The 27,775-nt window shown below is 41.2% G+C and overlaps 4 protein-coding genes across 4 annotated transcripts; 2 read left to right on the top strand and 2 right to left on the bottom strand.

Moving 5' to 3' along the window:
• Positions 1 to 691: 691 nt before the first annotated feature.
• LOC123972280 (dynein axonemal assembly factor 6-like) lies at positions 692 to 1,512 on the bottom strand. Its single transcript, XM_046051656.1, has 3 exons — positions 1,243 to 1,512; positions 905 to 971; positions 692 to 801 (listed from the first exon to the last, which is right to left on the bottom strand). Exons 1-3 carry the CDS (start codon positions 1,339 to 1,341, stop codon positions 692 to 694), a joined length of 276 nt encoding a protein of 91 aa, XP_045907612.1. The 5' UTR covers positions 1,342 to 1,512.
• Positions 1,513 to 2,322: 810 nt separating this feature from the next.
• Positions 2,323 to 3,232, top strand: LOC123972279 (MICOS complex subunit MIC26-like). Its single transcript, XM_046051655.1, has one exon. The coding sequence runs from the start codon at positions 2,405 to 2,407 to the stop codon at positions 2,969 to 2,971; it is 567 nt and encodes a 188-aa protein (XP_045907611.1). The 5' UTR covers positions 2,323 to 2,404; the 3' UTR covers positions 2,972 to 3,232.
• Positions 3,233 to 3,793: 561 nt separating this feature from the next.
• Positions 3,794 to 7,172, bottom strand: eif3f (eukaryotic translation initiation factor 3, subunit F). Its single transcript, XM_046051654.1, has 8 exons — positions 7,016 to 7,172; positions 6,501 to 6,571; positions 5,533 to 5,612; positions 5,308 to 5,445; positions 5,107 to 5,198; positions 4,691 to 4,827; positions 4,394 to 4,507; positions 3,794 to 3,956 (listed from the first exon to the last, which is right to left on the bottom strand). The coding sequence occupies exons 1-8, from the start codon at positions 7,125 to 7,127 to the stop codon at positions 3,879 to 3,881; spliced, it is 822 nt and encodes a 273-aa protein (XP_045907610.1). The 5' UTR covers positions 7,128 to 7,172; the 3' UTR covers positions 3,794 to 3,878.
• Positions 6,654 to 19,828, top strand: kcnj9 (potassium inwardly rectifying channel subfamily J member 9). Its single transcript, XM_046051653.1, has 9 exons — positions 6,654 to 6,711; positions 7,567 to 8,136; positions 8,921 to 9,374; positions 10,747 to 10,960; positions 12,779 to 12,980; positions 13,913 to 14,105; positions 14,473 to 14,670; positions 16,496 to 16,626; positions 18,035 to 19,828. The coding sequence occupies exons 3-9, from the start codon at positions 9,077 to 9,079 to the stop codon at positions 18,299 to 18,301; spliced, it is 1,503 nt and encodes a 500-aa protein (XP_045907609.1). The 5' UTR covers positions 6,654 to 6,711; positions 7,567 to 8,136; positions 8,921 to 9,076; the 3' UTR covers positions 18,302 to 19,828.
• The last annotated feature ends 7,947 nt before the right edge of the window (positions 19,829 to 27,775 follow it).

The following is a 27,775-nucleotide window of genomic DNA, read 5'->3' as shown; positions in this document are numbered from 1 at the left end:
TCATGCTTTGGGGGTGTTTTCCTGCACATGGGACAGGGCGACTGCACTGTATTAAGGAGAGGATGACCGGGGCCATGTATTGCCAGATTTTGGGGAACAACCTCCTTCCCTCAGTTAGAGCATTGAAGATGGGTCGAGGCCGGGTCTTCCAACATGACAATGACCCGAAGCACACAGCCAGGATAACCAAGGAGTGGCTCTGTAAGAAGCATATCAAGGTTCTGGCGTGGCCTAGCCAGTCTCCAGACCTAAACCCAATAGAGAATCTTTGGAGGGAGCTCAAACTCCGTGTTTCTCAGCGACAGGCCAGAAACCTGACTGATCTAGAGAAGATCTGTGAGGAGGAGTGGGCCAAAATCCCTCCTGCAGTGTGTGCAAACCTGGTGAAAAACTACAGGAAACGTTTGACCTCTGTAATTGCAAACAAAGGCTACTGTACCAAATATTAACATTGATTTTCTCAGGTGTTCAAATACTTATTTGCAGCTGTATCATACAAATAAATAGTTAAAAAAATCATACATTGTGATTTCTGGAGTCTCTCACAGTGGACATGCACCTATGATGACAATTTCAGACCCCTCCATGATTTCTAAGTGGGAGAACTTGCAAAATAGCAGGGTGTTCAAATACTTATTTTCCTCACTGTATAAGTGAATCCTATGTATGTGTTTCTTTCTGCCCCGCAGTCTTACTCAGGCTGAGGCCGCGGGTCAGCAAGATCATCATACTGGGAGCCCTCAGCCACCTCTTCCTCGCTCCAGATATCTTTGCTGTTCTTCTTCACATAGGCATTTGATACTAAAAAAACAGCCACACACACACTGCTATCATCAACCCACCAGAGTTACCATCATGACTTAAGAGTTATTTTTTTAGGGAATTACTAGATACAATGCATTACCTTCTTTATCTTTTTTGGGTGGGGGGCCAATGTGTCCAGGACCCAGCTGTGCGCAGGATGATACATTCTGTAGAGATTAACTGATGTTATTGTAACTTAGTTCAAATAAACACTAGCTCAAGGCATCCAGTTGTTCAATTTGCAGTCATTATAAGGCGGTTATCAGTAAAATGTGCCCAAAAAATCAGTGTAAACACGCTAGCTTGACTTTCAGAGAAGTAGGCTATTTTGTGTCTTCTTTTTAAGTGTAGGCTATATCTACTTGAGCAATGTGAAGGCTACTTACATTAACCATAGCAATAAGGCCAAGTGAATTAAATGAACAGTTCAAATCTTACTTTACAGTCTTCATCATCATCATCATCCTGCTGAGCTGATAACAAAGCAGACAGAGCCTGCAGGTTCTGAAAGGATGACTCTCCAACTAGACACTCCATTCAAATAAATTTCTGCTTTTTTTAATCCCCCCAAAAGCAACAAGGCCCTCGAAACCGCAATAGGTAAAACTAAGCAATGATAAAAACTAGCGTTAGCCTGAAAGTGTAACGTTACGGGATCATGTGTTGACGATTTCCTGGAGATTCAGGCTGCCATGGGAACCAGTGACGTCACAGACGAAAAAGAACCTTTGAACAGTGAATGGGGCGAGAGCTGCATGCTAATAAAGTGAAAATAGTACTATAAATAGATAGTAAACAAAACTAATGTAATAATAAGCACAAGCCCGGTGATACCAGGGTACAAAAAAAATAAAAATAAATACAAACTGAAAAAATAAAACTAACCAGTGGTGGAGGACAATGTAGTAATAAATGAATACTCATTAAAAAATATATCAAGTAAAAGTTCTAATTACAATATTTTAATAAAAAGTACTTAACTTTTAATGCAAAAGCCCATCTTAAAGTGCTGTATTATTACATGCATTTGGCTAATGTTGCCCGATATCAGCGGAATTGACAAATGTGGTCGGTCCCTGGCAAAAGTTACTGAGGCATAACATGTAGCAGCCTTTTAATAATGAAGTTGGTTTAGGCTGAGCTAATTTTAATCACTTTACATGCTGTATGCCATACTTCAGTTTAATCTAGCCAATAACAACGCATCATCTATAAGATCATCATGTTTAACAGCATATATAAAAACTTAAACGGCAAATAGCTTTCAGTTAAAGGAGGTGGAGCAAAAACTAATATTTACAAATTAAATGTAGTAAAATAGAGCCATAAAGGAGCATTAAAATGAAATACTGAAGTGCCTCACAATGAGTCCTTATTAGCCATTCTCAATTTGTAGGCCTATTTATAGTTAATTTACAAATTAAATTAAATCTATCATTCGAAATAGATTGCATGCTTTCAGGCGTAATGAGGAAACGTCTGTCAAATGTCAACATAAAGGCGGCGTGATTATCGCTTCGACTAACAGTCATGTCCCTCCTCAGCCACCGTAGTGAATGCATGGCACGCGGGGATCGTGTTGAAGGTGACAGGTAGAGCTATGCCGGGAGCTCCGAGTTTGTTGCAGACCACCGTGTTTGCTGCCGGAGACGGGGAGAAAAAGGCGGCCGCCCCGTTCCACCGGGATGAACTATCGTTATACACCGTTCCTCAGCAGGAGTCTCGGTATGTGGAGCCTGAAGCGGGTCAACTGGAGCAGAGTGTCGCCACCGTCAGGAAGTTAGTAGAACCATACACGGATTGGTGTCGGGACACCTACGACAAAGTTAAACCCAAAGTGCAAAGTGTCGTCCGGTTTGGGAATGACACATACGCCTACCTGAAGAACCCGCCGAAGGACTTCTACCCCCGGGCAGGAATTATCGGCTTCACCGGTGTCCTGGGGCTGTTTCTTGCACGAGGCTCCAGGATTAAAAGGCTCATATACCCGGCGGGCCTGGTGACCGTGAGCGCCTCCCTCTACTACCCGGAGCAGGCTGTGACCGTCGCAAAGTCAACCGGAGACACCATGTACGACCGCGCGGTGCAGAGCTACGCTGCTGTGGAGAAGCTGCTGAAGCCTCAGAGCAAAGCTGAAAACGGCACCTGCTCAGAAACTAAGCCCTGAAGGCCCCACTGTGATTCTGCAACAACTCAGCAATAACAAAATAGCAGCAGCCCCCCCCGATGCTGTAGATTGACATGTGCTTTCTAGACCGGCTCTAATGTGTGACTTCCTCATGCCCACTTTTTGCACTAAGCTTCACCTCAGGCCGGGCATGGCCTGTCACGGCCTGTCACAAGGGATTTGCAACTTGACTGATTTACTTCTGATCTGAATGTATATTTATGTAGAGAATTAATAAAAATCAACTGTCTTACGTTTAAATCTAGAGAGATTTGTTTTAGACTGTCACGTGTTACCTCCTTAATTCTGTCTGGAGCAGTCCCAAACGCAACATGAATACAAAACAGTTTAAATAATTATTAAATTAAGAACAAAAAAAGAAAATGGGCAGCAATGTTGAAGTCAGTTAATCATAATTTTCAAGCAAAATGTCAAACTGATGATGGTTCAAGCTTAACTTTGAGAATGTGCTTCCTTGTAACTTGAATTTCTTTGGGGTTTGAACTGCTGTACACTAAAAAGCTATTTGAAGACGTCACTTTGGCACCATGCCAACACTTCTCTGATTTACAGAGCAAACCATGAATTGATTATTAGAAAATTATTTTCTAATTAATAATTACTTTCAGCCCTAAAATATACATTTTAATTCTTCTCAAAAGCATATTTAAACATCAAAGGCTGCACAACAAGGAGTTAACAGTGAGCAGTCTAATATGTGACTTTTTAATTAGCAATATAAGCCTTCCAGTAATGTTCATCAGCCATTTGTGAGAAACCAAACTGCATTATGTTACAATATTACCAAGGCAGAACACTGTATGACTGTTTAATGTCTTTATTCAACTCAGCCAAAAAGAAGGGGAAAAAAATAAACAAAACTTAAATATGAATCACTTGAAAGAAATCAGAGCAGCACCAGCTTCTCATTTAGAGCAATCTGTGCTTGGGTGAGGTTAGCCAGGTAGGTCACCATCAACAGGTCCTGCAAATACAAAACAGTGTTTCCATTCTGTTATTACAACCTTAATTATTGTGAAAAAAAAAAATAAAGTGTCCATCAGTAAAACATGATAATGCTCCTTCAACAGTGTTACAAGTAAAAGTCAAGGACTGTGATGTTAGAAAGAAAGATCCCTGACTACCGATTTAACACCTAAGTTGGCTGTGTGTGCTGGACATGTAATAAGTAAACAAGTATGAGACAAGAGGAGCCAGGAGAGCACTAACGATAGGAAGCAAAGTATAATTAAATGTTTCCTGTAATCAGTGGTAGAGCACCAATGTGCTAAAAACAGCCCTGAGTGCAGCAAGTAAATAAGCAATGCAAGTCTGAAGGGGATGCACTCAATCCAATGGAGGACAAACAACCATCAGCAGAGATTAGAAAAAATATGTTGTTAATATGAGAAATGAGCTTACATTGATGTTGGAATTGAGCATGTTCTCAAAGTCCTCGGCTGAGATGGTGGGCACCTTGTTGACCAGGTCCATCAGAAAGCGGCCCACGCTGTTATCTGCTGTCACTTTGCCAGACTGAGACAGACCAAACAGCATTACCTCTCTAACTACCATCAGTGTTGAATTTGATTACATCACAAATGATCTCTAGAGACACACTGATTAAATACAAAGTGGAAAAGCTGGAATATGAACAGGAAAACAAATCACTCTCCATATGTAAACAACGCACTAATCTGCATTTGCGCTAAAACTCACCAGCACATCCTCAATGTATGCAAGCACAGTGGTCAGCATGTCCTGTATCCTGGATGCAGAGCCAGCCACCTGGGACAGATCAGAGGTAAGCCCCTTGGTGCGACTTGGAGTTAGACGTGTCCTCTGTAGAAGGTCCACTGCAACAAACAGATGGGAGTTTTAGAGTACAGTATTACAACTGAGAGCCAAGCACTGAGATAAGAGTAAAAATAAAATAAATAGACTGAAAATTCTATTATTGGCAGTATCTATGTTGACTTTACATTGATATGAAAACCATAAAGTTCTTTTAGACACTGCAATTGAAATATTTACCACATGACAAATTAGAATTTTAAAACATTCCCAAAGAATATATTTGGTCAGGAAGCATTTGTTTCCAAACAGTCATCTTCATTTATTGTTTGTGTTCTTACCGCCTATCCTTTCAGTGTCATAGTAGACATACTTGACGGTCAATGGGGTGAACATCACACCAACTGTCTTTGTTGGAACACCCATCTGCGCACTGTACAGGAGATACACAAGCACATTAAAAGAAAAAAAACACACACACAAACTCTCAGTCTGTAGTTGATCACATAAACAATTAGTCTATGGCAGGAAGATCAGCCAACCTGACGTAGGCACGGATGTTCATCTTGCCACTCTGCAGTGCTGTGTCCATGGTCAGGTGAATGGGGTTGGAGGCCTCACGGCTATAGTACTCGTGAATGAGCACTGAGTGTTCTGTGATGTCAAAGCCTGTGGCATACCTGGGAGGACAAATGTCAATGTGGTGAGAAAACTGCTTTTTTAAAAATAAAATTCTTTGAAATTCCAGATTTCATCGAGTGACGCACCATCCAACGATGACCTCTGTAGGCGACACCCTCTTGTGGAGCTCGTACATGTTCTTAGCAAACTCCATGTCCACAGCAACCTGTTGGCAAAGTGGATGACCTTTAAAAAATGTCCACTTCTTTACAAAAGATCTTCACTCTTTTACGATGTAATTAGGCAGTCATCTAGGTCTAAAATTATTCCAACAAGCACAACAATGTTGTGCCGATTATCTGTACCACATACAAATATTCTCTCTGAATACAGAATAGTTACCACTCCCTAACAAAAAGCCCCAAAAGAATCTGTTTTACTTGTAAAAAAGACTTGCGGGAATTACACAGGTATTGTACAGCCATTAAAAATTTTTTTCCCGCAGAACAATTCATAATCCTCCATAAAATTGAGAGGTCCGATTATAAACTTCACTATCTTATACAACATATAGATCCTAAATGCAATTTCAATTAATTAACTTGCTAACTATTCGCTATACATCTGTGTGAAAAGAAATATCAAAAACCTAAATATACTGTTTATAATTTGTTTGTGATTGATGCGTCTTAGCTGCAGCAGCAATACAAAGTTCCAGTGATATTGACAAAAAATAGTCTATCTGGAGATATCCAGCTGCACAATGATGAATGTTGACTTATTAACCAAAACACGGTATCATACTGTGAATAAATGAGCCTAAAGCTGATGACGCACGGAGCAACTTTTAGAGCATACTGGGCAATATTGCCTTCAAGGTTAATGAGTAACGTTAAAAATTACTACCGTAATCCCCTTACCCCACCACCCGCCCCTATCACTATCAGAGATACTAACAAAGATATTAAACAAACAAGAAATCTGCTTGACTACAGCTGTGACTGTTTACAAAAAAAGTTCGTACTATCCGTTCACAAACACAGTCGGACAGCAAGATTGTTCAGCAACATTGCTCAAAAAGTTGGCCCCGTGTATCATCAACTTAACAACATACCTCATCTTCAGACTCATTGTGGGGGACAGAGAAGCAGTTGGTCACCTCAATAGAGTGCTTGTCAATAGTACCTGAGAAGAACACGTTACACAATGAGGCTTTGTTATTTAACGTTGGCTAGCAATTCTGCATAGTTAGCTAACAAGAGGGTAACGTCAACATTCTTCAGGTTAATAACAATCAAGACAATCTCAATGGGCAACGGCTAACGGTAACGCTAATAACAACGTCCAATCCTGATTACTACACGTCTTATCAGTACAAAAAATAACAGAAAAGGTTGGATGGCTTAGCAAATAGCCAATGTATCCATCTGCTAACCATTTGAACGGGAAGCCAGCTGTTACAAGAGATGAAGCTAACCTAGCTATACAGCTATCGCTAGCCAGATGTAACTGCTGGACTGTCCCTAGGCAGCATGCGTTAGCAGGCAAGCTACAATTAGCAAGTAATCCACCGCCGGTTTTATCAGAAGTCCACCCAACGGACGACAAATATGTCAAGTTTCTTCTTACCCAACAGGGTCCCGATCACACGACTCGCTCCCTCATTTCTTCGCTCGTAAGAGTCGCAGATAGAAGCGAGAACGACGGGGTGAATTTTCACCACTGGCCCGTACACCGACATCTTGGAAAAGGAGGGCTGCTTCCTGGCGCCAGTGAACACATTATACTACCACCTGGAGGCCGGCGTCTGAACTGCATAGACTGCGGTTTATAATTATGACGCTAATTATAATCACTGATAAATTTGATGATACAATGCAGCGAGTGCCTGTAGGCCTATCTGATCCCAGCAGAAGTTGTTTCACTTGTGAATAAAGGCTCTATAAATTATTTTCATCGGCATAATAATTTCCGCGTAGCAAAATAGTAGGCCTAAGCTATTAAAAGGAAACGTGCCACATTACAAAGGGAAATCCAAATAGATACTCAACCTACTATATAGCCTACAATCCGTCATTCTGACCAAACATTTAACGAGATCTTTTTTTATTACATTGTAATGCGTCACAAAAAAAAAAAAGGCCTTTGCATTAATGTGCTCATGTGTGAACTGTGTGCAGATGCTGAGGGTCTGACAGTCAGCGGAGAGGAGGGAGAGGACTGTCTCTTCTGGTGTGGAAATGAGAAGCGTCTGAGGCAGGCAGAGTTGATAGGGGCTGGGCTGATGACAGCATCCTCCGCCGCTCAGTGGCTCCACACCTGACTGACTCCATCAGATGCACAGATGATGGAGCTCTCCGTGCTGCCGGGTTATCCTGTTGCCACCATTTCGCATGCCCACTGCCGGACACATATTCTACAAATGCCGAAATAATTACACTTGAATTTTTTTTTCCTCCCCCGGGACTTTTCTTTTTTTCTTTTAAATGCTGTAGCGTATCAGTCAGTGGCTGCGGTGTGCGCTTTAAATTGATAGTGAATGCTGAGGTCGGATCGAGGTGCTCTTTGTTTTTCCTGGAAAATCGAACAGGAGTGGACTGATGCTGCGTCGCTACTAAACACCAGATATGGGTGTCATTGAACCAAGGCTGCCAATCGCGGTTCGTTCTTGGACCAGATTTTGGTTTTTCTTATGACAAAACATCTGCCAAATCTAGGTCCTATAGCCTACAAGTTGCTACACTGAGCAGGTAAGATTTGGTTCATTCTTAGCTGTCTGACATTGATCCACAAGCTTAGCCTGTGGTTTCTGTAGCGTATTGGCTGGCCAACAGACACCCTTTCATAGAGGCTATTTTTGATCCATCCATCAGGCGTACTGCGTCATCATGATTGTCACTATCAGTCTCCTCTTGCGTCCATCCGCCAATTGTCCAAATGGACGCACATCATCCATTTTACTGTGCACATATCTCAGACAGTGAGCCATGTCTCACTGTCTACATACATATTTAACCCACTTCTTACACTTATGTGTGACTTATGTAAGAAATCTCAGCAGGCCTGTAGCATAAATCCACCACGTTTAACACAGCAGTAAGTGCACTTATACAACACACACACACATGGACCACACACACACACCTACCCCAAGGCCTTTATTAAACATGCAACGGAGTGAAAGTGGCTCTAATGTGCATATGCCACACTGTGCTCCAGGTTTAGGCTTTCTTTCAAAGAAATAGAACACATTTATTCTCCCTTCATTTCTATTTCCAAAGACTTACAAACACTGAGATTTCCTTCCTCATTCTTATGCTTATTTTGCCTTTAAAAGGATGTTATGATGAAACAGGCAGAGACAGGAAGTCAAACCTGTATGACAAGCAACTCCAGAATCTACAGGCCTTGTTGTTAACGTAGAAAAGCAAAAGAAATTAAAGGGACAGAGGGGCTGAAAAGCTCCTGATGTAGGTTGGTCATTGGTCAGTGAATTACTGTGACATATCATTGTGTACTTCTCCTATATTCCAGGCTTCAGTCAAGCAAACAAATGGTCCAATCAATAGCCACTGGACAGAGTCTGCCATAGGGAGGACATCAATAACACGCTAATACACTTGACATACACGCACACACACACACACACACACACACACACACACACACACACACACACACGCATACGCCATGGCGCTGGAGAACTCGGACTTCCCCTCCCGCCCGGACTCTCTCTCGCTCCCTGTGGAGGACAAGGGGGAAGGGGAAGAAGTGGAGGTGGCCACTGAGGCCAAAGCCTCCACCGGAGTCTTCAACCTATCGGAGGAGCTGGGCCATGTGGTCACTACAGAAACGGCACCGTCCCCTCCGCCCTTAGCCAAGGTCAATAGGTCGTTCCAGGCCAAGCTGGCTGAGCGCGAGGCCACCGCCAATCAGCCCAGGAAGAAGACTCAGGGGACAGAGAAGGAGAGGGGACGATTTGGGTGGGGTGAGTGACTCTGCATGTGACTGATGGCCTATTTAATGATGAAACAAATGTTTTAAAAATGTTATGGTGACTTTCCACTCATTTCATTCAAGTCTGGAGAAAACTGAATGAAGGTTGCAAGTATGCACATTACTGACTCCTTTAACTCCTCCAGAGATTGGGAGCTACTGGCTGACTACCCAGTCAACGTACACACACTGTATATTGACTGAACTTGTTCTTCCCTGCTGTCTTGCAGTAGTTGTGAATTTTTTACTTTGGACTGTGCTGCAGTGCTTCACCCCTCAGTGATTTTCACAGTCTTGCACATCTTTTTTCATTAGGCTTCTCCAGTAGCTCTGCTCCCTAGTTTATCTCCTCTTCGCTGTACCTGTGTGAAAGGAAAAATCAACCCTAAAACCTAAAAATATTGTTAATTAATGAACTGGACGTTCAATGTTTTTGTACGAAACAAGACCGTTTTTTACACTTAATCGGTAGTGGACCTAAAAAAAACGTAAATGGCAGATATGTTTGGTCACTTTCTCAAAAAGCTGTCAAAGAGCAAAGACTTTGGAGCCTTCTATTTGCACCAAAACATCGACCAACAGTGATACATGTATAATAAAGGCAGAGAGACGGACATTTTGGACTGAACTATTCCTGTAAACCTTAAGATATGACTCCATAGGTTGACTAGGTGGCACACTGATTGGTCTAAGTCACACACAAAAAAACAGAATAGTTTTGCATCCTGCATGTTTCATAATCTCAGTTCTGGGTGTTTGTACTCACACTAAAAAGGCTCTCTACACAGAAAAAACATCATAAGTTGCCTTCAGGGTTGTACAGTAACTAATGTAGCTTTTCTTCTCTGAGTGTTTGATGATGTAGTCCCATTGTACTTCATCTCCTCTCTTTTCCTCACCTGTCTGTTTTCATTTCTGTTATCCCTTCTTCACCGGCTTGACTTTCCTCTGAACATGTCTCTACAGTAGTACAGTTTGTCCCCGGGCACCTTCCTCTGTTGATTCTCCAATCACTCTACGAGCCTTCATTCGACTGCCATCCTCTGACTGCAGTCCGAGTGGTATCTTCAAATAGCAGAACTTTTCAGAAATATCAAAATGCAGCATTGTATGTGATTTTGAAGTTTTCTGAGGGGTTTTGAAAGGGTTTCTTGGTACTTTGGGTTGTGAGACACATGCAGACTCATCTTCGACCTTGTTTCAAGCATAGAAAAGCATCAAAACTCAATAGCAAAATCCCCCATTTTGTCTATATCATATCTCTGTCTACATTTTTTAACTCCAACTTCTGTAATCAGTTTGTCGCTTCTCCTCTCTCCCTCCCATGTCTCTCATTATTCCCCATCACCCTGTCTCTTCACCAGTCCGGACTCGGCGTAAGAGACAGCGCTATGTGGAGAAGAACGGTCGCTGCAATGTGCAGCACGGTAACATGCGGGAGACTTACCGCTACCTGACTGACATCTTCACCACGCTGGTGGACCTCAACTGGCGCTGCTCGCTCTTTGTCTTTGTCATGGCCTACGCTGTGACATGGCTCTTCTTCGGGGCCATCTGGTACCTCATAGCCTACTGTAGGTAAGATTGTTAAGCAAGGGGTTGGATCAAATTTATTTATTTAGATCTCTTTGGTCCTGAGTCATAGAGAAATCTGTAGATTTTCATTCTGCATGAACACTACTGTTGCTAAATCCCAATGACAATGAGCAAGATCAAATGTCCTATAGCACAAACTGACAACAGTATTTGATCACGTTTTAAAAATCACTTTCAGACATTGTTGCAAAATGTGTATTACCAACAACAGGGCGTTCCTTAGTTGTGTATGTTTGTCTTTCCTTCTCCTTCTCCTTGCTTGTTATTGCTTCACATTTTGGGCTGCGCTTATCTGCTAGCTTGCCAAGAGTTAGATGGAAAGATTGATACCACTCTCCTGTCTGTACCTTGTAAATATGAAGCAACAGCCAGGGTATGGTTAGCCTAGTGTAACTGAAGGGTAACATGCAAGACATAAGGTGTTAATTAGTGAGCTTTAGATGTGCTGGTAGGCAGATTGTTTTTGACCTTTGGACAGAGCCGGTGTTCTGTTGATTTATGCTACCTATCGAGATATGCTACGGAGCGGTTCTGCGCATGCGTATGACCCACGAGCGCGGTCTGTTTCTACGCCCCCATAAATCTGTGCAACCTTGCTGTTGGGTATGCCGTCGAGACAGTGGCTATTCATCAGCAATATCAACAAAAAAAAATCGTTATACCCCTGATATCTTAAATAAAGATGGCATAATATAGTATTTCAACATGCTCATTTCACATGGAGTGAGTAGTGCACTATAAAATGATTCTGTAGAGGGAGAATTATTTGATAGGAGACATCAGAATATGCTAACCCTGAAATGATGTTATAATATAATAAAAAAAACAGAAGATGTCATAATACTGTGAGAGTTATACTTTTATGGGATTGGAAAAGGGAACACATAAGGTAGCATTTTTCTATAGGGCAGCATACATCTTCAGAACCCAGGCTAGCTGCTTTTCTTCTGTTTCCAGTCTTTGTGCTAAGTTAAGCTAACCGTCTTCTGGCTGTAGCTTCATATTCAGCAGGCAGATTCGAAATGTCCCAAAATGTCAGACTATTCTTTTAATGAAATAATCACGAGGGAACTGCGCAAAGATGGAGGAGGATGCCGCGAAAGCTAAAAAATCTTTCAGCCAAAAAAGCAGATGACAAAGCAGTATTAATACTACAGTGTATTTCATCATGATGTGTTACCTCTTCACAAGAAGATGTGTCTGCTGGATCCCCGCTCTAATTAGCTAACGTATTCATCTCATAAAACCGTGACCTCTTTATATCAATTACAGGCCACCTTAAGCTGTGCCAGAGAGCTGTCAGTGTTGCTGCAATTCCTTGGTCACCAACACAGGTCAATAAAAGTCATAGATTATATAAATTACTTAACACCACTTTCATTAATTAGCTCTCCTTTTCTGGCTGGAGCTGTGTTAATCAGGGACATTAGCTTGTGTAGCGAGTAGTTTGAAAGAAAATCAGCACACTCTTAGTGGCGCAGGACTGAAAGACCAGCAGATATAGTGATGATATATGATGGAAAAAGAAAATTTTTGCCGCATCGACAAAGTGACAGGATGAATCATGAATCATGAATCATTATGGTTAATATGAGGAATAGGATTACGTCCTATTTATTATAAGCATTAGCTGAAAGGTGACTGTAAATGTAAAGGGAGAGATGGGTCGTCATACACATATTTCTGCGCCTTCATTCTAAATATATAAATCTTCTCGCTCTCTATTTTTCCCTCTTAACACCCACTTTGTCACCCTCCCACCTTCCCTTTCTCACACATTCTCCTTTTCTCCTTCCTAAGGGGTGATCTGGACCATCTGGAGGATGCCACGTGGACGCCGTGCGTCAACAACGTCAATGGCTTCATCTCGGCCTTCCTCTTCTCCATCGAGACGGAGACCACCATCGGCTACGGCCACCGCGTCATCACCGACCAGTGTCCAGTGGGCACCATGCTGCTGCTGCTCCAAGCTATACTGGGCTCAATGGTCAATGCCTTCATGGTGAGCACCAGAGCTGGGGGATTCACTGGCATACAGTAATTTGATTTTGACATTCTTTTTACACTTAAATCTGAGAGAATTTCGTGAAACCTAAAAATACTGGACATAACCAATTATGGTGATTTGTAGAGAATTATTTCCACATTAAACTAATTAAAAGATATTATTATAGCATATTATAACGATGAAACATCAATTGAAATTCACATAATGCTTAAGTCTGTATTCTCAGTAAATTGTTTTGCATATAAGAACCAATGTAGGAAGAAAACCTGGATGTCGTTGCCATACTGATACAGAACTTATCATTTACTGTCAGTATGTATTGTTTGCAGAGCTGGGTCTAACACATAGCGATTATCAAACTTTGCTTGGCTCTCAGATTCTTATTCAAATGTTCAAATGATCTAATTCCATTTGACAAAGGCACCTGCATAGTGAAAGAAAAGTACATGTAAATACTGTTTGACCTGAGTCAGTTTGATTAGAAGGAGGCCTCCTGTCAGATCAGCTGAATCCAATCAAAAGATACATTTACAATTTATTCTCTTGAGACTAGAGAGATGACTTTGAAAGTGCTGATGGAGCTAGATTTTTGAATCCACACACCAACATCCAAGCATGTTTATGCATGTTTGCAAGCTGGCAGCATGCCATATTAGCAACTGATGGAATCGTGGGCTGTTTTACTATGCGTGTTAAAAAAGGATTGAGTCCGGGGTTAATTCATTTCATGTTATTAAACACTGAACACTGGAAAAAGCAAACTCTATAGAAAATACGAGTGAGCCCTGTTTGTATTCAGCCGTCACAACGAATGTTTTACAGCTGTAAAGTCTACATCATTCATTCATTTTCCAATAATCCCCTGCTTTACCACCCGCTCTGTCTGTCTGTTTCCCCTCTCCTTTAAACCTCCCCGCTCGGTCCAGGTCGGCTGTATGTTTGTAAAGATCTCACAGCCCAACAAAAGGGCAGAGACACTGGTGTTCTCCAAACATGCCGTCATCTCCCGGAGAGACGACAAGCTCTGTCTGATGTTCAGGGTGGGCGACCTTCGGAGCTCCCACATCGTGGGGGCCAACATGAGGGCCAAGCTAATCAAATCCAAACAGACTCAGGAGGGTGAGGCTACCAGATAAGACAATTATTGATAGTATTGGTAAATGTTTTACTCACTACCAAAACTAATGTGACTACTATGACTACTACTACAACTTGTACAATTACTACTGTTTACTACAACTACCATAGGTGGAAAATGACAACCTACTTATAAGAACTCTTGTTTCTTTAAATGAGTAGATTATTTCAAGAATTATAGATTAGTCTGTGGTTATGCTGTTATGACCCAATCAGGAGGATCTTTTTAAATCCGATGTGATAAACGCGGCAATCTGTACAAAAGCGCATTGATAAAGAAAAGCTTTCATGTAAACTCTTTCTCCTCCTTTCCTTCTTTTCTCACCTCACATTTGGTTGTCTCCTTCAGGGGAGTTCATCCCGCTGGACCAGACAGACATCAGCGTGGGCTTCGAGACAGGCGATGATCGGCTCTTCCTGGTCTCGCCGCTGGTGATCTCCCATGAGATTGACGCACATTCACCCTTCTGGGACATGTCGCAGTCCCAGCTGGAGAAGGAGGACTTTGAGATTGTGGTCATCCTGGAGGGAATGGTGGAGGCAACCGGTGAGGAATGGGCCATACTGTCTATTAAAGAATTGAGATTATGAGACCTTTTTAAGGGCAGTTATGTAAACTGGCATGTAATCTTAAAAATCATGTTCATCACGAAATGCAACATAAAAAGAGCTGAGCTGGAATGCATTTGCATGTTTGCATATACAATGAAAATGTGGGCGATGGAAAAACCATGTGCTGCTCCAAATCACCGTGCTGTGAATGAATACATGGTTACTCACTGGAGATAGTGACAAAAATAAATGTAGCTACTGTGTATTGAGCTGATGATTATTACATTTTAAAACAGATTAAGGTACAGGCCATATAAAAATACAACTAACAATAATTATTTATTTACTTATTGCTCAAACGTCTTTATATGATTTGTTATAGGTGCTTTTGTGATTTAAAATGATAATAATGTTATAAAATAAAACAACTTAACAGCACTGCATTGTATGGGATATAATACCTTACAATTTAGTTTGACTATAAAGTTCTAATGGCCTCTATGCTGTGAATGCATGTTTGGCTGCATAGCTGCCGGAGCATTAGGAAATTAATCTTGTAGATGCATACAACTGTATGATATTACAGCAATACCATCACTGTTTTACAGAAAGTAAACCCTGCCCAAAACTGTCCATTAGAAAATGAAATTCCCCTTCCAAGATGTCTGAGTTTAGATCTGCATTTCTCTTCTCAGTCTTTCAGGAAGCTTTTAGAGCCTAAGGATGATGTTATTATGGTGGAAATACATATTATATTTAGATATATAATATAAAATATAATAATATAAAATATAATATAAGTATATTAGTGAATGTGTTATATAACAGGGAACAAAATGGATAAGAAATCGCTGGGGCAAGTGATCTTCATGTGGATGTTTTTGTGTTTTTTTAGTGTTTTAATTATTAGTAGACAGACCATCCACAACTGCGTCCATCCCCTTATCTGCCCTTGAGCAAGGCACTCACGCCTTAAGGACTAACTCGCTAGTTACTCACGCTGGATAAATCATCAGCTAAAATGTGAATGTGTCATGTTATACTTACTTAGAGTTCTCTGGCTCAAACACATTTAACGTTTTCATTTCTGAAGCTCAAATCTCAGAAGAGGCTTTACCAAATCTATCAAAACTTGAAGAGGTCTGGATTTACAGTATATTGAGTGGGGAAATCATTCACACCAGCTGCGCAACACATTATCTCTGCTCAGAGATCACTTCAGAGATTACATATTTAGGAGCAAAGTTTGACACCTGTGTTGTATTTATGGTTGTATTTCATGTTGTTGGCAGGTATAAAGAGAGTCTGGCAGGAACAACTAGCCAGTTACCTGTACCCTGAACGGATTTGGACAGGCCTTGTTTATCTCTTTTTCTTTATCCCCTTCTTAGATTGCCTTATGTCAACTTAATTCTGAGAGGATAATGTACTCAACTGTTTCTCACTGTTTGGCAATAATTCAGTGTGTCAGAGCTATTCATGATGCATCTCCATGAGGTAAAGGTGGCCTCTCTGCCCACTCCAAATATTGATTCCTTTAGTCAGAGTGCTGCGGAGAGTTACAAAGAAGTAGCTGACAGTCATAACTCGGCTGCAGAGAATATTCCTATGAAGACAGCTTGCCGTTTAAATTGTTTGTGACTAAATGGGTAAATAAATTACCATCTCGAGTTTTAGGTATGGTGCTTTGACGTTCTGCTCAGATTTCTGCCGCAACCAAGCATAGACAATCCTAGTTAGTTCCTCTGATGTATCACAAGGGCCTGGACAAATGTTGTGAGGCACAATGAATGTATGTACTCGTGTGTATGTGTGCGCAGGGATGACGTGCCAGGCGAGGAGCTCCTATCTAGCGGAGGAGGTGTGCTGGGGTCACAGGTTCAGTCCGATGATGTCACTGGCAGAGGGCTTCTTTGACATCGACTACGGAGCATTTCACCACACGTTTGAGGTAACGCATTTCGAAGCCGGGGTAAGGACAAACTACAGGCTAATACAGAGGTGTTTAATTTGGTAACCTTGGTGAGCTGTCTCATATGAAATACAACATTCAAACCATGTATAAATCTGAGAAAGCAGAAAATCAGCCATTTTTAGGTTCTAGATTCTACCTTAAATACCTGTTTGCTGTTAATATGACAGCTGCTGTCAATATGTGTAGCTTGCATTTCTAGCTCACATTCCTTTCTGTCTATAGGAGGACAGAAAAAGCACTGTAGCAGTGTAGTTATAATTAAGCGTGGTGGCAGTAAAGGCTTTGACAATTTAAAACTTTATCATACATTATTAAACACTGATGTCAATCCCTTTTAGCAGTTTAACAATTTTGGAAGAGGCAAACAGCGTACCAGTTATTCCATTGACAGTAGACAAGAATTCAACTACATCCCTATTCCTGTCTCCACCTACATGTATAACCAACAGCTGAATTCTCACACTTGTTCTCATGGGGTTTTTGAAATGCATGCTGGGCAACTTATGTATTTTTTTCATGTTTATTTTGGTAGGGACAAGTGCACAGCATGGACCAGTGCCACACACACCAAAGCTTTCATAACCTATGCCTAAATTTATTCAAACGCACACAACTCAACAGGACAAACAGTAATACAATGGGCAAAAAATCTAAGAAAAAAGCTACTGATCAACCTTGGCTACATGTTTGACCCCTCTTTAGTTTAAAATGAACCTAGATCACGTTCCATTTTGACTTCTGTGGGTGAATTCCACATATTGATCCCCAAAGTAGGTTTTCCAAAAGGAAGCGTTGCAGTTTTTGTGTAGAAACAACAAAAGTCAAATCTTATGTGCTACTGGAACCTCGTCTTCATAGTCAGGTCAGCTGAACATGACTCCAGTTCGACAGAGGTTTGACATTTTGGGAAATTCACTTGCTCAATTTCTTGCTGAGGTTTGAAGAGTGATGCCACTCTTCGATTTGCCTGTTAAATATGAAGCTGCCACCAGCAACTGGTTAGCTTAGCATAAAGACCGGAAACAGTGGCGAACATCTAGGCTGGCTCTGTCTCACAACCCACCACCAGGTGCATTGCTGGATTTTTTTTTTTCAAGTTTTTGCATGGATTAAGCAAACGAGCAATGTTATTTATTGAACTTTAGATATGCTGATTTTTTTTTACTTTAAGAAAGAGGCAGGCCAGCTGTTTGCCCGTTTCTAGTCTCTGTGCTAAGCTAAGCTAACCAACTGCTGGCTGTAGCTTTGTATTTACTGTACAGACATGAGAGTGGTATCATTTCTAAAATATAACTCTGGGAATGGAACATCTTCTTGCTATCATGGTGATGCAAATATCTAAACTGAGAGTTTTGACCAACTCTCATATTTCCCCTCCGCCAAGGTGGACACGCCCTCCTGCTCAGCACGAGAGCTCTCATTGGCTGCAGCCAGACTCGACGCTCACCTCTACTGGTCCATCTCCAGCAGGCTGGATGAAGAGCCCACCCTGACCAACCAGGCGGCCAAGCATCCGGACAGCGGCTCGGCCAGCAGCAAAGGAGGGGAGCCGACCTTCATCGTCGGAGAGATGACTGACATCCAGGAGCAAACAGGACCGGGCGAGCTGAACGGCTGCATCGCCACCGATCAATCCGAATCAGAGGCCTAGAACAGAGAATGTTTACAAAGACCTTCAGTATATCACCACCACACCACAATTAGTGTTTGCAGACCTTTTCTTTCAAGGCAAATGAGTAGTTTCATTAGGTTCAGTTCCACACTATATGCCATATCATAGGAGTTTATTTCTTGATGTTCTTGTCTTTTATTTCTGTGTTGATCTTTGTGAAGATTCACAGTCATCCAGGTCATAGTTATCCAAGGTGGGTTAAAATCAAGGAAAACTTGACTTGGTTGAAAATGCTTCAAGTGTCTTCAACCGTTGGGTATGTTGATCTTTGTTACAAGTGTAGTGTATCTGTGATATCTCTTTTCGATCTGTTGTGTTAGCTCCAATCACCCTTGCCTATATCTACATTTAAATGACAATACTGTGCTTTAGGCAGGGACAACAATAGAACATCCTGTGGACCAAGGCTAAATGCTAAACAGAAAGAGGTCATTTGTCTAATTGGGCAAAAAGGTGACAAGGTGGTTTGTTTGTGCACATTGTGGGATTGTTCACGTTTAAAATAGGTAAGGTGCCTAGACACATTAGTTTCACCTGCGCATGAATATCACTAGATGATATTAAGGTATAGGCTGAAATTTTAGAAATCTTAAATTTCTTTAGATGCAAAGATTGTTCTAAGATTTATCATATATCCATCAGGTGTTAACAGAAAAGAACCAACACACAGCCTCTGGTATATTTGTCTTCTCTGGTAGAAACTTCAAACCATCATTTGGTGCTAGAAAAATGTTTGAAAGCTGGTACCCGCCATGGGTGGAAACGATTTCTTATCTTCTGGAGGCACCGAGTATTATGTTTGTTAAACAGTAACTTATCACCATGCTTAAAAAAAAAAGTGTTTTGCTGCTTTCTCTGGTTGAAAGTTTCCTGCCTGTTTAACCTCCGACCCAGCATCACTGTTGGCTGTAGTCATAAATGTGCTCTGTTGCATATGTAACCCCAACAGAGCACACATGTACATCACTACAGCAAGGTGAGAAGTTAAGTCTCTGGAGATCAGCAAAAACGAGATTTTAAGTAAGTGTTTAGTTACTCTTTAATAACACTAATATTATTGCTGCTGATGTTGCTAACTGCACTCACATTATGGTGATTAGGGATATCTATCTAAAACCTTTAACATAGACACAGTTTAACACTTGATCATGTCTGTGGCTTTGTTTCACATATGTTCACGTAGCACAGGGATTATCTGTCTTTTGTCCCCAGCCAAGTAGAAATTAAAAGCACAGCGTCCTGCTCAGTTCAACAAACTCCAAACTCCTGCTTCTGCTGCTGTGTATATATGTGACCATTTTTACTTGATGTTTTTAATATGTAATATACCACATCAATCAGAAATAATAAACTACAGTATATTCCAGACCTCCTGTCTTAGATTGCGTGATATTCTGGGGAGAGGCCACATGCAAAAAAGTACTACTGCTGTACATACTAAAGCTCTGAAACCTCTTTAGGATCTTTAATTCGGCCGTGTGAGATTATATTTGGTAAAGAAAACAGACATGTACAATTCAAAGATTTGTACCGGGTCCTGAAAATAGGCTTCATAGTAAATTACATTGCATAACTAGGACTAGAATTTTAAATACATTTGTCTGGTCTTTCTGTTAGAACACTGCAATTTAACATCATAAAATAAGTGTTAGGATATAATTAAATACATTTAATCTCATACTGGCGACCTGTCCAGGGTGTACCACGCCTTTCTCCCGATGTCAGCTGGGATTGGCTCCAGCCAGAAGGAAATATTATACTTTTTACTCCCGTACATTTATTGGAAAGCTATAGTTACTAGTTACTTTGTAGATATTACACACATAAAATATGACCATCTTACAAATTATGATAAATTTTTATGGATTTAACTTCTCAACAGTTATGAAGTCTTTTTACAATGTGGTATTGCTACTTTTACTTACTTTACTTTACATAAAACACCTGAGTTTAGTTGCACCACTGTATAAAATACATAAAATCAATTATTGGTGGAGCTACTATTTTATGATGTATACTGTTTGTTTATACAGCAGGGTAATTTAATCCATAACCATGCTACATATTATAAAAGCTAAACATATGTTTGACATGTAAAATCAGAAAATGACTAGTAACTAGTACATATAAATAGTAGTTCAAAGTACACTACTTAAAACTGCTGACATGTATGATTTATGTCAAAGAAGCATAAAATACAAAATACTCCATTAAAATACCTCAGAACTGAACTGGTACAGTACTTGAGTCAATGTATTTAGTAACTTCCCACCACTGGTGTTAGCTCCCTCTATCTAGAAAAAACACATTTATGATTTACCTCTTGATGTATCAGAGGAGTCACTCTTTTAAATAAGTGTGATCATTTGCTCAGCCTCAAGCTTAAGATGCCTTACTGTATTTACAAAAAACATGTTTTTAATCTCATTTTGTAAAACAAATCACTGATTACCAAGTAGGTGACTATTTGACTAATGGACCATATTAAACTTTTCATGTAAAGCCCCACAGTGTGCTGTATGTCATTAGAAATTGTGGGCTGGATTTCAGGACCAGGAGAAGTCAGCATATTGGGTTACCAGGCAGAATCTTGACTTCAAAAAATGTCTTTCTCCATCTTGGCTGCTAGATGGCGATAAAGATCCAACGCTTCTTCTTCCAGCACACAATTATACTGGTGTGTACCAAGATGGGGTCCCCATCTCAGCTGTCTCCTAGGCAACCAGGGCTGGGGACAGGGAGAGGGCAGAGTGTGTGTGTGTGTGTGTGTTTATGTGAATGTGCATGTGCGTTAATGTGTGTTTGAACTGGACATTCACAACTGATGGGGGAGTTTATGAGGATTGTCTGAGAGTTGACGTGACGTTATAGTTTTGATATTTGTGTAAGACTGGATGATGATGATGATGATGATGATGCACAGCAGTGACCTTCAGGTGGAAAAGAACAAATGCCCTTGACATTGAAGCATAAGAGAGGAAGGACATGTTTTTATATTTGTTCTTTACCCGTCAAGATAAAACATATATAACACAGAAATATGAATATTAGTATCTAAGTAAGAAATTTTTTGGACATTTTTGGTGACTAAAAAGGACAAAACAGGACAGTTTAGCAAGTGTGTTTCCTAGAGTCCAAACCTTTATAGAACCAAACAGTTAGATTTCAATATAATGCTGCAAACATACGTCTTCAGCAGATATGCAGACGTAGCGTTTAGCTTTCACTTCACGTTGTGTGAGATGTCATAGCCGTTTTGTTTGAGAGTGAAAGGCTAAGTGCAAGTTTAATAGTTTTCAGTGATTTTCGGCTCGCCCCCGAGTTGAACCCCATGTGCCATTTCCAAGTTCTAATTATGAATTTAATGAGAGGCTGTTTCGCATGATCCCCGCTGAGCCGTAATCAATGTTTCTCTTCATGGAAGGAAGTCATGACAGTCTTGTTTCGGTCTAGGCAGACAGCGAGAGGAGAAGACGAACATTTTAAAAATAGAAGAAATAAAATATTACCCAAAACACACTGGCCACCAGTTTCTCCGAGACAAACAGAAAACTAAATGCAAAATGAGGCTTTTGGAGTTCACAAAACTTTCCACACTAACATTAAAAGTTGTTTTTTAATCTTAAGGTGTATATGAATTTTCTATATACAGTCAAATGCAAATGCAAAACCTATGATAATGACAATTATCATTGTATTGAGAGTTATACTGGGTCAATACTGGGTCATTATTGTGTAGTGATATTATAGTCATGGTCAATATGAGCATTATTATAATAATATGCTTTATTGCTGTTAAAGTTGCTCTAATTAATACTTTTATATTAACTATGGATTAAATGACTACATCGAATGTGACAGGGATCACTCTTAGTAATGAATACACATAGAATTATCATTTGAATCTGCAGTTCCCTCAGCCCTACAGGGCATTTTAGCATAATTTAGCTACTTGTTATAGTTTTAAGGCCTTTAACTTTACTGTTTTGCCTCCCTCTCACTGCTGTGTTGTTTCCGGCAGCAGCAGGCAGCTGTTTTCAGCAGATAAGCTCTGATAAATCAACTGTTCACTACCTGTCCAGCAGGAAACACAGACAGAGTTTGCGACTAGCTGGTGAACATATAGGGCAGCATTTAACAGCCAAAGAGCCAGATATTTCTCTCAGGAGTTGGTGGAGAACAAAACAGAGCTAAAAGGAGAGACCGGAAACACAACGCTAAATGCTAATGTTGCCTTGTGTCTGCTAGACACAGGTGATCGGTGATCAATGTTGTGTTTACAGCTTTGTGCACTGCCCCCGAGTCAGCAATAAATGTAATTCCTATTTAAATACCTGTTAACAATGTGAACAGAACAGCTCAATATGGAAATACAGAAATATGGGAAGCTGTGTTGCTGTAATTGAGGAAACTCAAATAAAGCTTAGACAACCACAGCAAAGTATTTTTAGGTCTACCAAGTATGTGTCTGTGATACACAGTATCTCCTGATAGAGATTTATTTTTTAAATACAGATATGGAAATAACTTCATGCAATAGTCACTTCTGTTGTGCAAAAAAAAATTTAAGTTCACAGTACTTGACTGATTATTTTTCCTGCTGCTTTTAATTGTTCATATTCATGACTCTTTCCTTACTGCATGAACCACAAGGCTCCACTGTAACTCTGTAACATTGTCACCAGCTTTCCTCTAGTCTCCAACAACCCAGTCAGATCTTTCTTCCTTCTGTACCACTGTTGGTAAAAACATGCAGCAACACCTCCTGTATGTGTAATGAGGACAATCTAAAGTGAGATATTCACCTACAGGTAACAGCTGCTCTGAGAATAAGTTAAGTTAAAGCACAACATTAAATCAATGGCTGGAATTGTTTAATGTGAAGATTAACATATGGTTTGACAAAATCTCAAACCATATTTTTCCAAGAGGTGTAAACAGAAGTGCAGTCTTTAGACAAACCTTCTGATGCCCGGAGAGGCCTGCTCAATTCCACAGTTGTCTTGTAAAGTGCTTTTTCTTTCACATGTCTATGAGCCCTTTAGTCGATTACTTTAAAGACAGTAAATTAGAAGCAGTAAAAGTCAGCCGGCCATGTGAAGTAAAGCAGAGCTGATATGGGTGTCAGACCACCCACTGTAGCATGCAGCAGGCTACACAATGGGCCATGGAATTCTTCGACTGCCAAATGACATGATTCAGGATCACATTGCCACAGCAGGCAAATACAAACCTTCTAAGCACATGTCGAGACCTCATACGGTCACTCAACATCAAGACCAAGACACGCAATAAACAACTCAGAGATCATGAACAATCGCACCTCATTCCATAGCTATGGAAATTTGAACATCTACAATTTCGTGACACTTCTGGTAAGGACAAGCCAGAGTCAGCATGAGACACGTCAACCGTATTTAACATATGTTCAAGAAAGTTAGAAAGGTCAAATTAGATTAGTGCTAAACAACCTGCTAATTAATACTTCCATGTCTCTCAGGTAAAGTATTCCACTAATAGTGACCCTTCCTGTGCTCAGACTAGAGTCGGGCCTTTGTTGCCCTTCGGGCAGTCGTACTAAAAAAGAAGCACTCAAGTATTATTGTACAAGGTACACGAGCGTCCACCAAATGACATGTTATGTTGCCATAGAGATGGGTATTGCTGGCAGTGCCTTGATAGTATGGCAGGAAGCAGGAGAAGAGCTGATACAGTGGTCTGTATTTAGCAGGTGAAATGACCAGACATCCAACACAAGGCAACTGCACTGGTTGGTGGAATTTAGATTTTCGAAAGCTCTTTACTAGCTGAGACAGAGTGTAATTAGTTGAGGTTTAACAATACATTGATTGAAATTTTATGCGTAGATTCTTAAATATATATTATTGTATATATTACAAAACAAATGCAGCTGAACTGTGTGAGAATACACTCTAAAAAATCTGCACAGGCTGCGTAGTTTGAGCTCATATGTTTAGTCCAAAATTAGGGGGGTTATCAACCACTTTCTTTTGTACATGTATTTTATATATTGACTATATATTACTAAACAAGATGTTTGTTCCCTTGCTCTGTGAAACAACATTTACACAACAAACGCATAAGAGGCAATGGTTTTCGTTTCTTCTAGTTACATATTTTTCATCGTCTTAATGATGAGTGGTTTGGGCAGTATAGGAGGCGGATAAAAAATCTAAGGATAATGTAGTTGGTTGGACGTATGCTGTTAAGTTTGATGTGTGACAAATTGTGTGAAATGCCTTCCAAGCACAGCCAGCCCAGTCAGGCTGATTGGAGCAGACTGACGTGACTGTGTCTTGGATCAAAAGGCAGCTGCCTCTGGCCCACTCACATCTGCACTCCCTCCGTTCTTAACAGATTTCATTTGCTTTGTCTACCTGGACAAAAAGCGACCAAAGGAGCCAGTCCTGATTTGAATGTATCCCCATTGATCACAACTTGTTGAAGTGCTGTGGCTGAGAGCCGCTGGCCATCCCGAACTGGTTACATGGGCAACTCCCAGATTTGGATACACGTCAATTAACACCCTTTGCCCAAATAAAAAAAATGAAACGCTTACATGGTGTCTGCTTTCTGCAGCGACCCCTGAGGTCAGGCTTTAACACTTTGTCATCTCTGGGACGTGTGCATTGTCCCATTACTCCTCTTGACGAGGGATCCCTCAGAGTGCAGCATGTCACAGTTGGCACAGGAAGGCCTGAGCCCAGCACACTTAATTAGCCAAGCTGTCTTGGCATTGGATGGGAGGGGGGACACACACAGTGACGAGTCATCAACATCACCAAGGGCGCGGTGCTGCTCACTGCTGTACTGCACATCTAAAACTTAACAGGATGGGAAAGGGGCGTGTGGGCGTTTATCTAGAAATTTGTGACTGAGTGATTGTTTTTATTGGAAAGTCAGCTGAGTAATGCAGCAAAAATGAGCACAAGCAGTGACTGACCTTTCTAGTACAAATACATCAGGTGTGTTCCTGTCAGGTTTTAATGTACCGAACATGTTTGACACAGATTAAGATACAAGGAGACATCCGCAGCACTCACGGCTCCACATGTCTGTGCTTATCATTCAAGTCAATATGTCAGACTGAATGAAAAAATGACTGTTGCTATGAAAAAAAGCAAAGTTAGGAGAAACAGTTTGGAAGAAACCATTCTGACATCCCTCTCTGTAGTTGCCTGCATGTGAGGAGCCCACCCCGCCTCAGCTGTAGTGAGGAGAGCCCAGTCCAGGCAGCCAGCAACCAGCGCGTCTCTGCCTACCAATAGGCATGCTCGGCTCAGGCTCTGTGCAGTGCTCTCAGTCTCAGCAGCTAAAGCTGGGCGCAGGGGAACTGCGACGGCCGCGCCAAGAATCTTCCCAGGTATGCGCCTCTCTGTTGCTACGCCCTTATCCTGTTTTTGCAATGTTATGGCATCTTGCTGCATGCTGTTTCCCACTTTGCCTCTGACAGTGGCTTATTTCTAGGGAGGGGTTGCTGTATCTTTTTCGTTTTTTTTTTTGTGGCTCACGCAGCCTTCACGGTAGCGCAGGGCAGCGGCTCTTGGTAAACACTCACAGTCAGCGAAGACGCATCTGCAAAGCCTCCTCGTTAACCGCGCGTCAACTTGCACACACCTCAAAATGTTCGCCCTTCGACCGATCAGCGCCGAGCCGCCTCTGCTGGTGGCGAGGCGGGGATGCGCGCTGGCTGCTGCGCTGCGTGCATTTCTTGGGCAAAAATTTGCAACGAGGTTATGATTTGGCCAAGCGGCTTTCGTCAAAACATGATCGCTGACTATATTTTCAACTTACAGTGCGTGCAGGTAGAGGGTTTATTTTTTTTTCTGGTAGGCGCCACACTTGCGGCACTGAGCGAAGCAGGTATTGGAAGCTGATATGAAAAAATCATTTCATAGCAATCAATTTTATGTAGGCTGTGCCATATAACACTGCAGTATAGTAGGTCATACTGTGTCTATGCAAGACAGCTATTCTTACAACAGTGATACATTATTGAAAGCTACGTGTTATGATACCACGGATCTATTTCAAATCATTATTCATTCATACAGTGAGTTATCATCCAGGGAAAATGATGGTGAGGAAGATGCCCCCCCACCCCGAGATAATCAGGTGGACTTAGTTAACACAAAGTGCCGTTAATTATAAACGTGCAGAACTTGAGCTTAAATGAGTTTGCATACGCAGTTTTTTTTTTATGAATAGCCTTGTCTGTGGCGCTCTGTTTCCCCTGTCACTAGGTAGGATGTAGGTACACTCCCTGAGCAGTTAGGGTGGTGCTGCCTGCTAGTGCTGATGTGCTACAGTGGCCACTACCTGTGCATGCAGTCTGTTAGGCCCGGCTGTGCATTGGGGGCCTCCCCTCCCTCAGCTCCGGGAGTGGTCAATAGAACTCCATTTCTAAAAGTTTAAAGTGAATTGAGACTTATCATCCAAATGGAAGTTGTGTTTTTAGAGCATTGCCTTGAAAGTTACCAATGGAAGCTCCTCGCATAGAAATTGATCTGTGTTTCAAAAAGCAGAAAAAGGACTCTGCTCTTAATGGCAGTGCTTATCAGCTGATGAATGACCTCAACAGCAACTTTTACAGCAGCTGACCTTATCCTTAGTTCTCCTCACACACAAAACTATCATATCTCCCTGCATGTCAACACTGTGCATGTAAAAATGTGGTAGTGTCGTAATTATTAATGGTGCTGTTGTTGTTGCTATGCAAAAAAAGGCTCATGTGCTATATTTCCACTGCAATCATTTGAAGCTGTGACCTTGTCAAAAAGGGCCACTGTGTGTCTGGTTCGCTCTCGTTCCCCCTGATAAAACGATGCGTTAAAGGAAGCTACTTTTTCTCTATGAGTCTATCTTCACAGGGCATGGCTGCTCTTGGATTTGGCTAATTCATGAAGCCCTTGAGTTGATTTTTGCTGCATTTACCACACTATCTGTTCACTCCACTTGACGAGCCAGGAATAGTTGGAGGACTTATACATCAGAAGCCTTGATTTCTACATGCAGATTTTTAATGTCTGCTCAGGCTCATCCTGTCAGTAAAGTTACAATGACATTCATATATAGGCTAAACCATTTTCACATGTGTTGCCCTTGAAAATATGATTACACACGGTGTGGTCTTTTCTGCTGAGCCTTTTACATCTGGAAAGTATTCATTTTCTCCAGGCTATATGTAAAGTGTTTACGGTGAATCATACAGTATGAAATAAGCTCCCATGTCGGGAAGGGGGGGGGGGGGGGGGGGGGGGGGGGGGGGGGGGGGGGTGACTCCTAACTGCAAAGTGGACAAAGTTACAGCAGGTGGAGTGAGAAATGTTAAGGTCACCTTAAGGTCATGACAAGAGGAGGGGATTTTTCCAAATGATTTGAAATGGTCTTTCATAATGTCAATATTTTGCATCATTGATGTAAATGGAGCAA

Source organism: Micropterus dolomieu, linkage group LG06 (genome assembly GCF_021292245.1).
Source record: "Micropterus dolomieu isolate WLL.071019.BEF.003 ecotype Adirondacks linkage group LG06, ASM2129224v1, whole genome shotgun sequence".
In the NCBI taxonomy this organism is placed as follows: Eukaryota; Metazoa; Chordata; class Actinopteri; order Centrarchiformes; family Centrarchidae; genus Micropterus; species Micropterus dolomieu.
The sequence above is the reverse complement of the archived record's forward strand: the minus strand, read 5'-3'. Positions and strand labels throughout refer to the sequence as shown.

Excerpts from the sequence above, each read along its gene's own strand:
- kcnj9 (XM_046051653.1), top strand. The coding sequence starts at position 9,077 with ATGGCGCTGGAGAACTCGGACTTCCCCTCCCGCCCGGACTCTCTCTCG. Across the intron at positions 14,106-14,472 it reads ATCCAAACAGACTCAGGAGG|GGGAGTTCATCCCGCTGGAC; the intron begins GTGAGGCTACCA and ends TGTCTCCTTCAG. Across the intron at positions 14,671-16,495 it reads GGGAATGGTGGAGGCAACCG|GGATGACGTGCCAGGCGAGG; the intron begins GTGAGGAATGGG and ends ATGTGTGCGCAG.
- eif3f (XM_046051654.1), bottom strand. The coding sequence starts at position 7,127 with ATGTCGGTGTACGGGCCAGTGGTGAAAATTCACCCCGTCGTTCTCGCT. Across the intron at positions 5,446-5,532 it reads ACAGAGGTCATCGTTGGATG|GTATGCCACAGGCTTTGACA; the intron begins GTGCGTCACTCG and ends TTGTCCTCCCAG. Across the intron at positions 4,508-4,690 it reads CATACATTGAGGATGTGCTG|TCTGGCAAAGTGACAGCAGA; the intron begins GTGAGTTTTAGC and ends GGTCTGTCTCAG.
- LOC123972279 (XM_046051655.1), top strand. The coding sequence starts at position 2,405 with ATGCCGGGAGCTCCGAGTTTGTTGCAGACCACCGTGTTTGCTGCCGGA.
- LOC123972280 (XM_046051656.1), bottom strand. The coding sequence starts at position 1,341 with ATGGAGTGTCTAGTTGGAGAGTCATCCTTTCAGAACCTGCAGGCTCTG. Across the intron at positions 972-1,242 it reads ATGATGATGAAGACTGTAAA|AATGTATCATCCTGCGCACA; the intron begins GTAAGATTTGAA and ends TAATCTCTACAG. Across the intron at positions 802-904 it reads ACCCAAAAAAGATAAAGAAG|TATCAAATGCCTATGTGAAG; the intron begins GTAATGCATTGT and ends CTGTTTTTTTAG.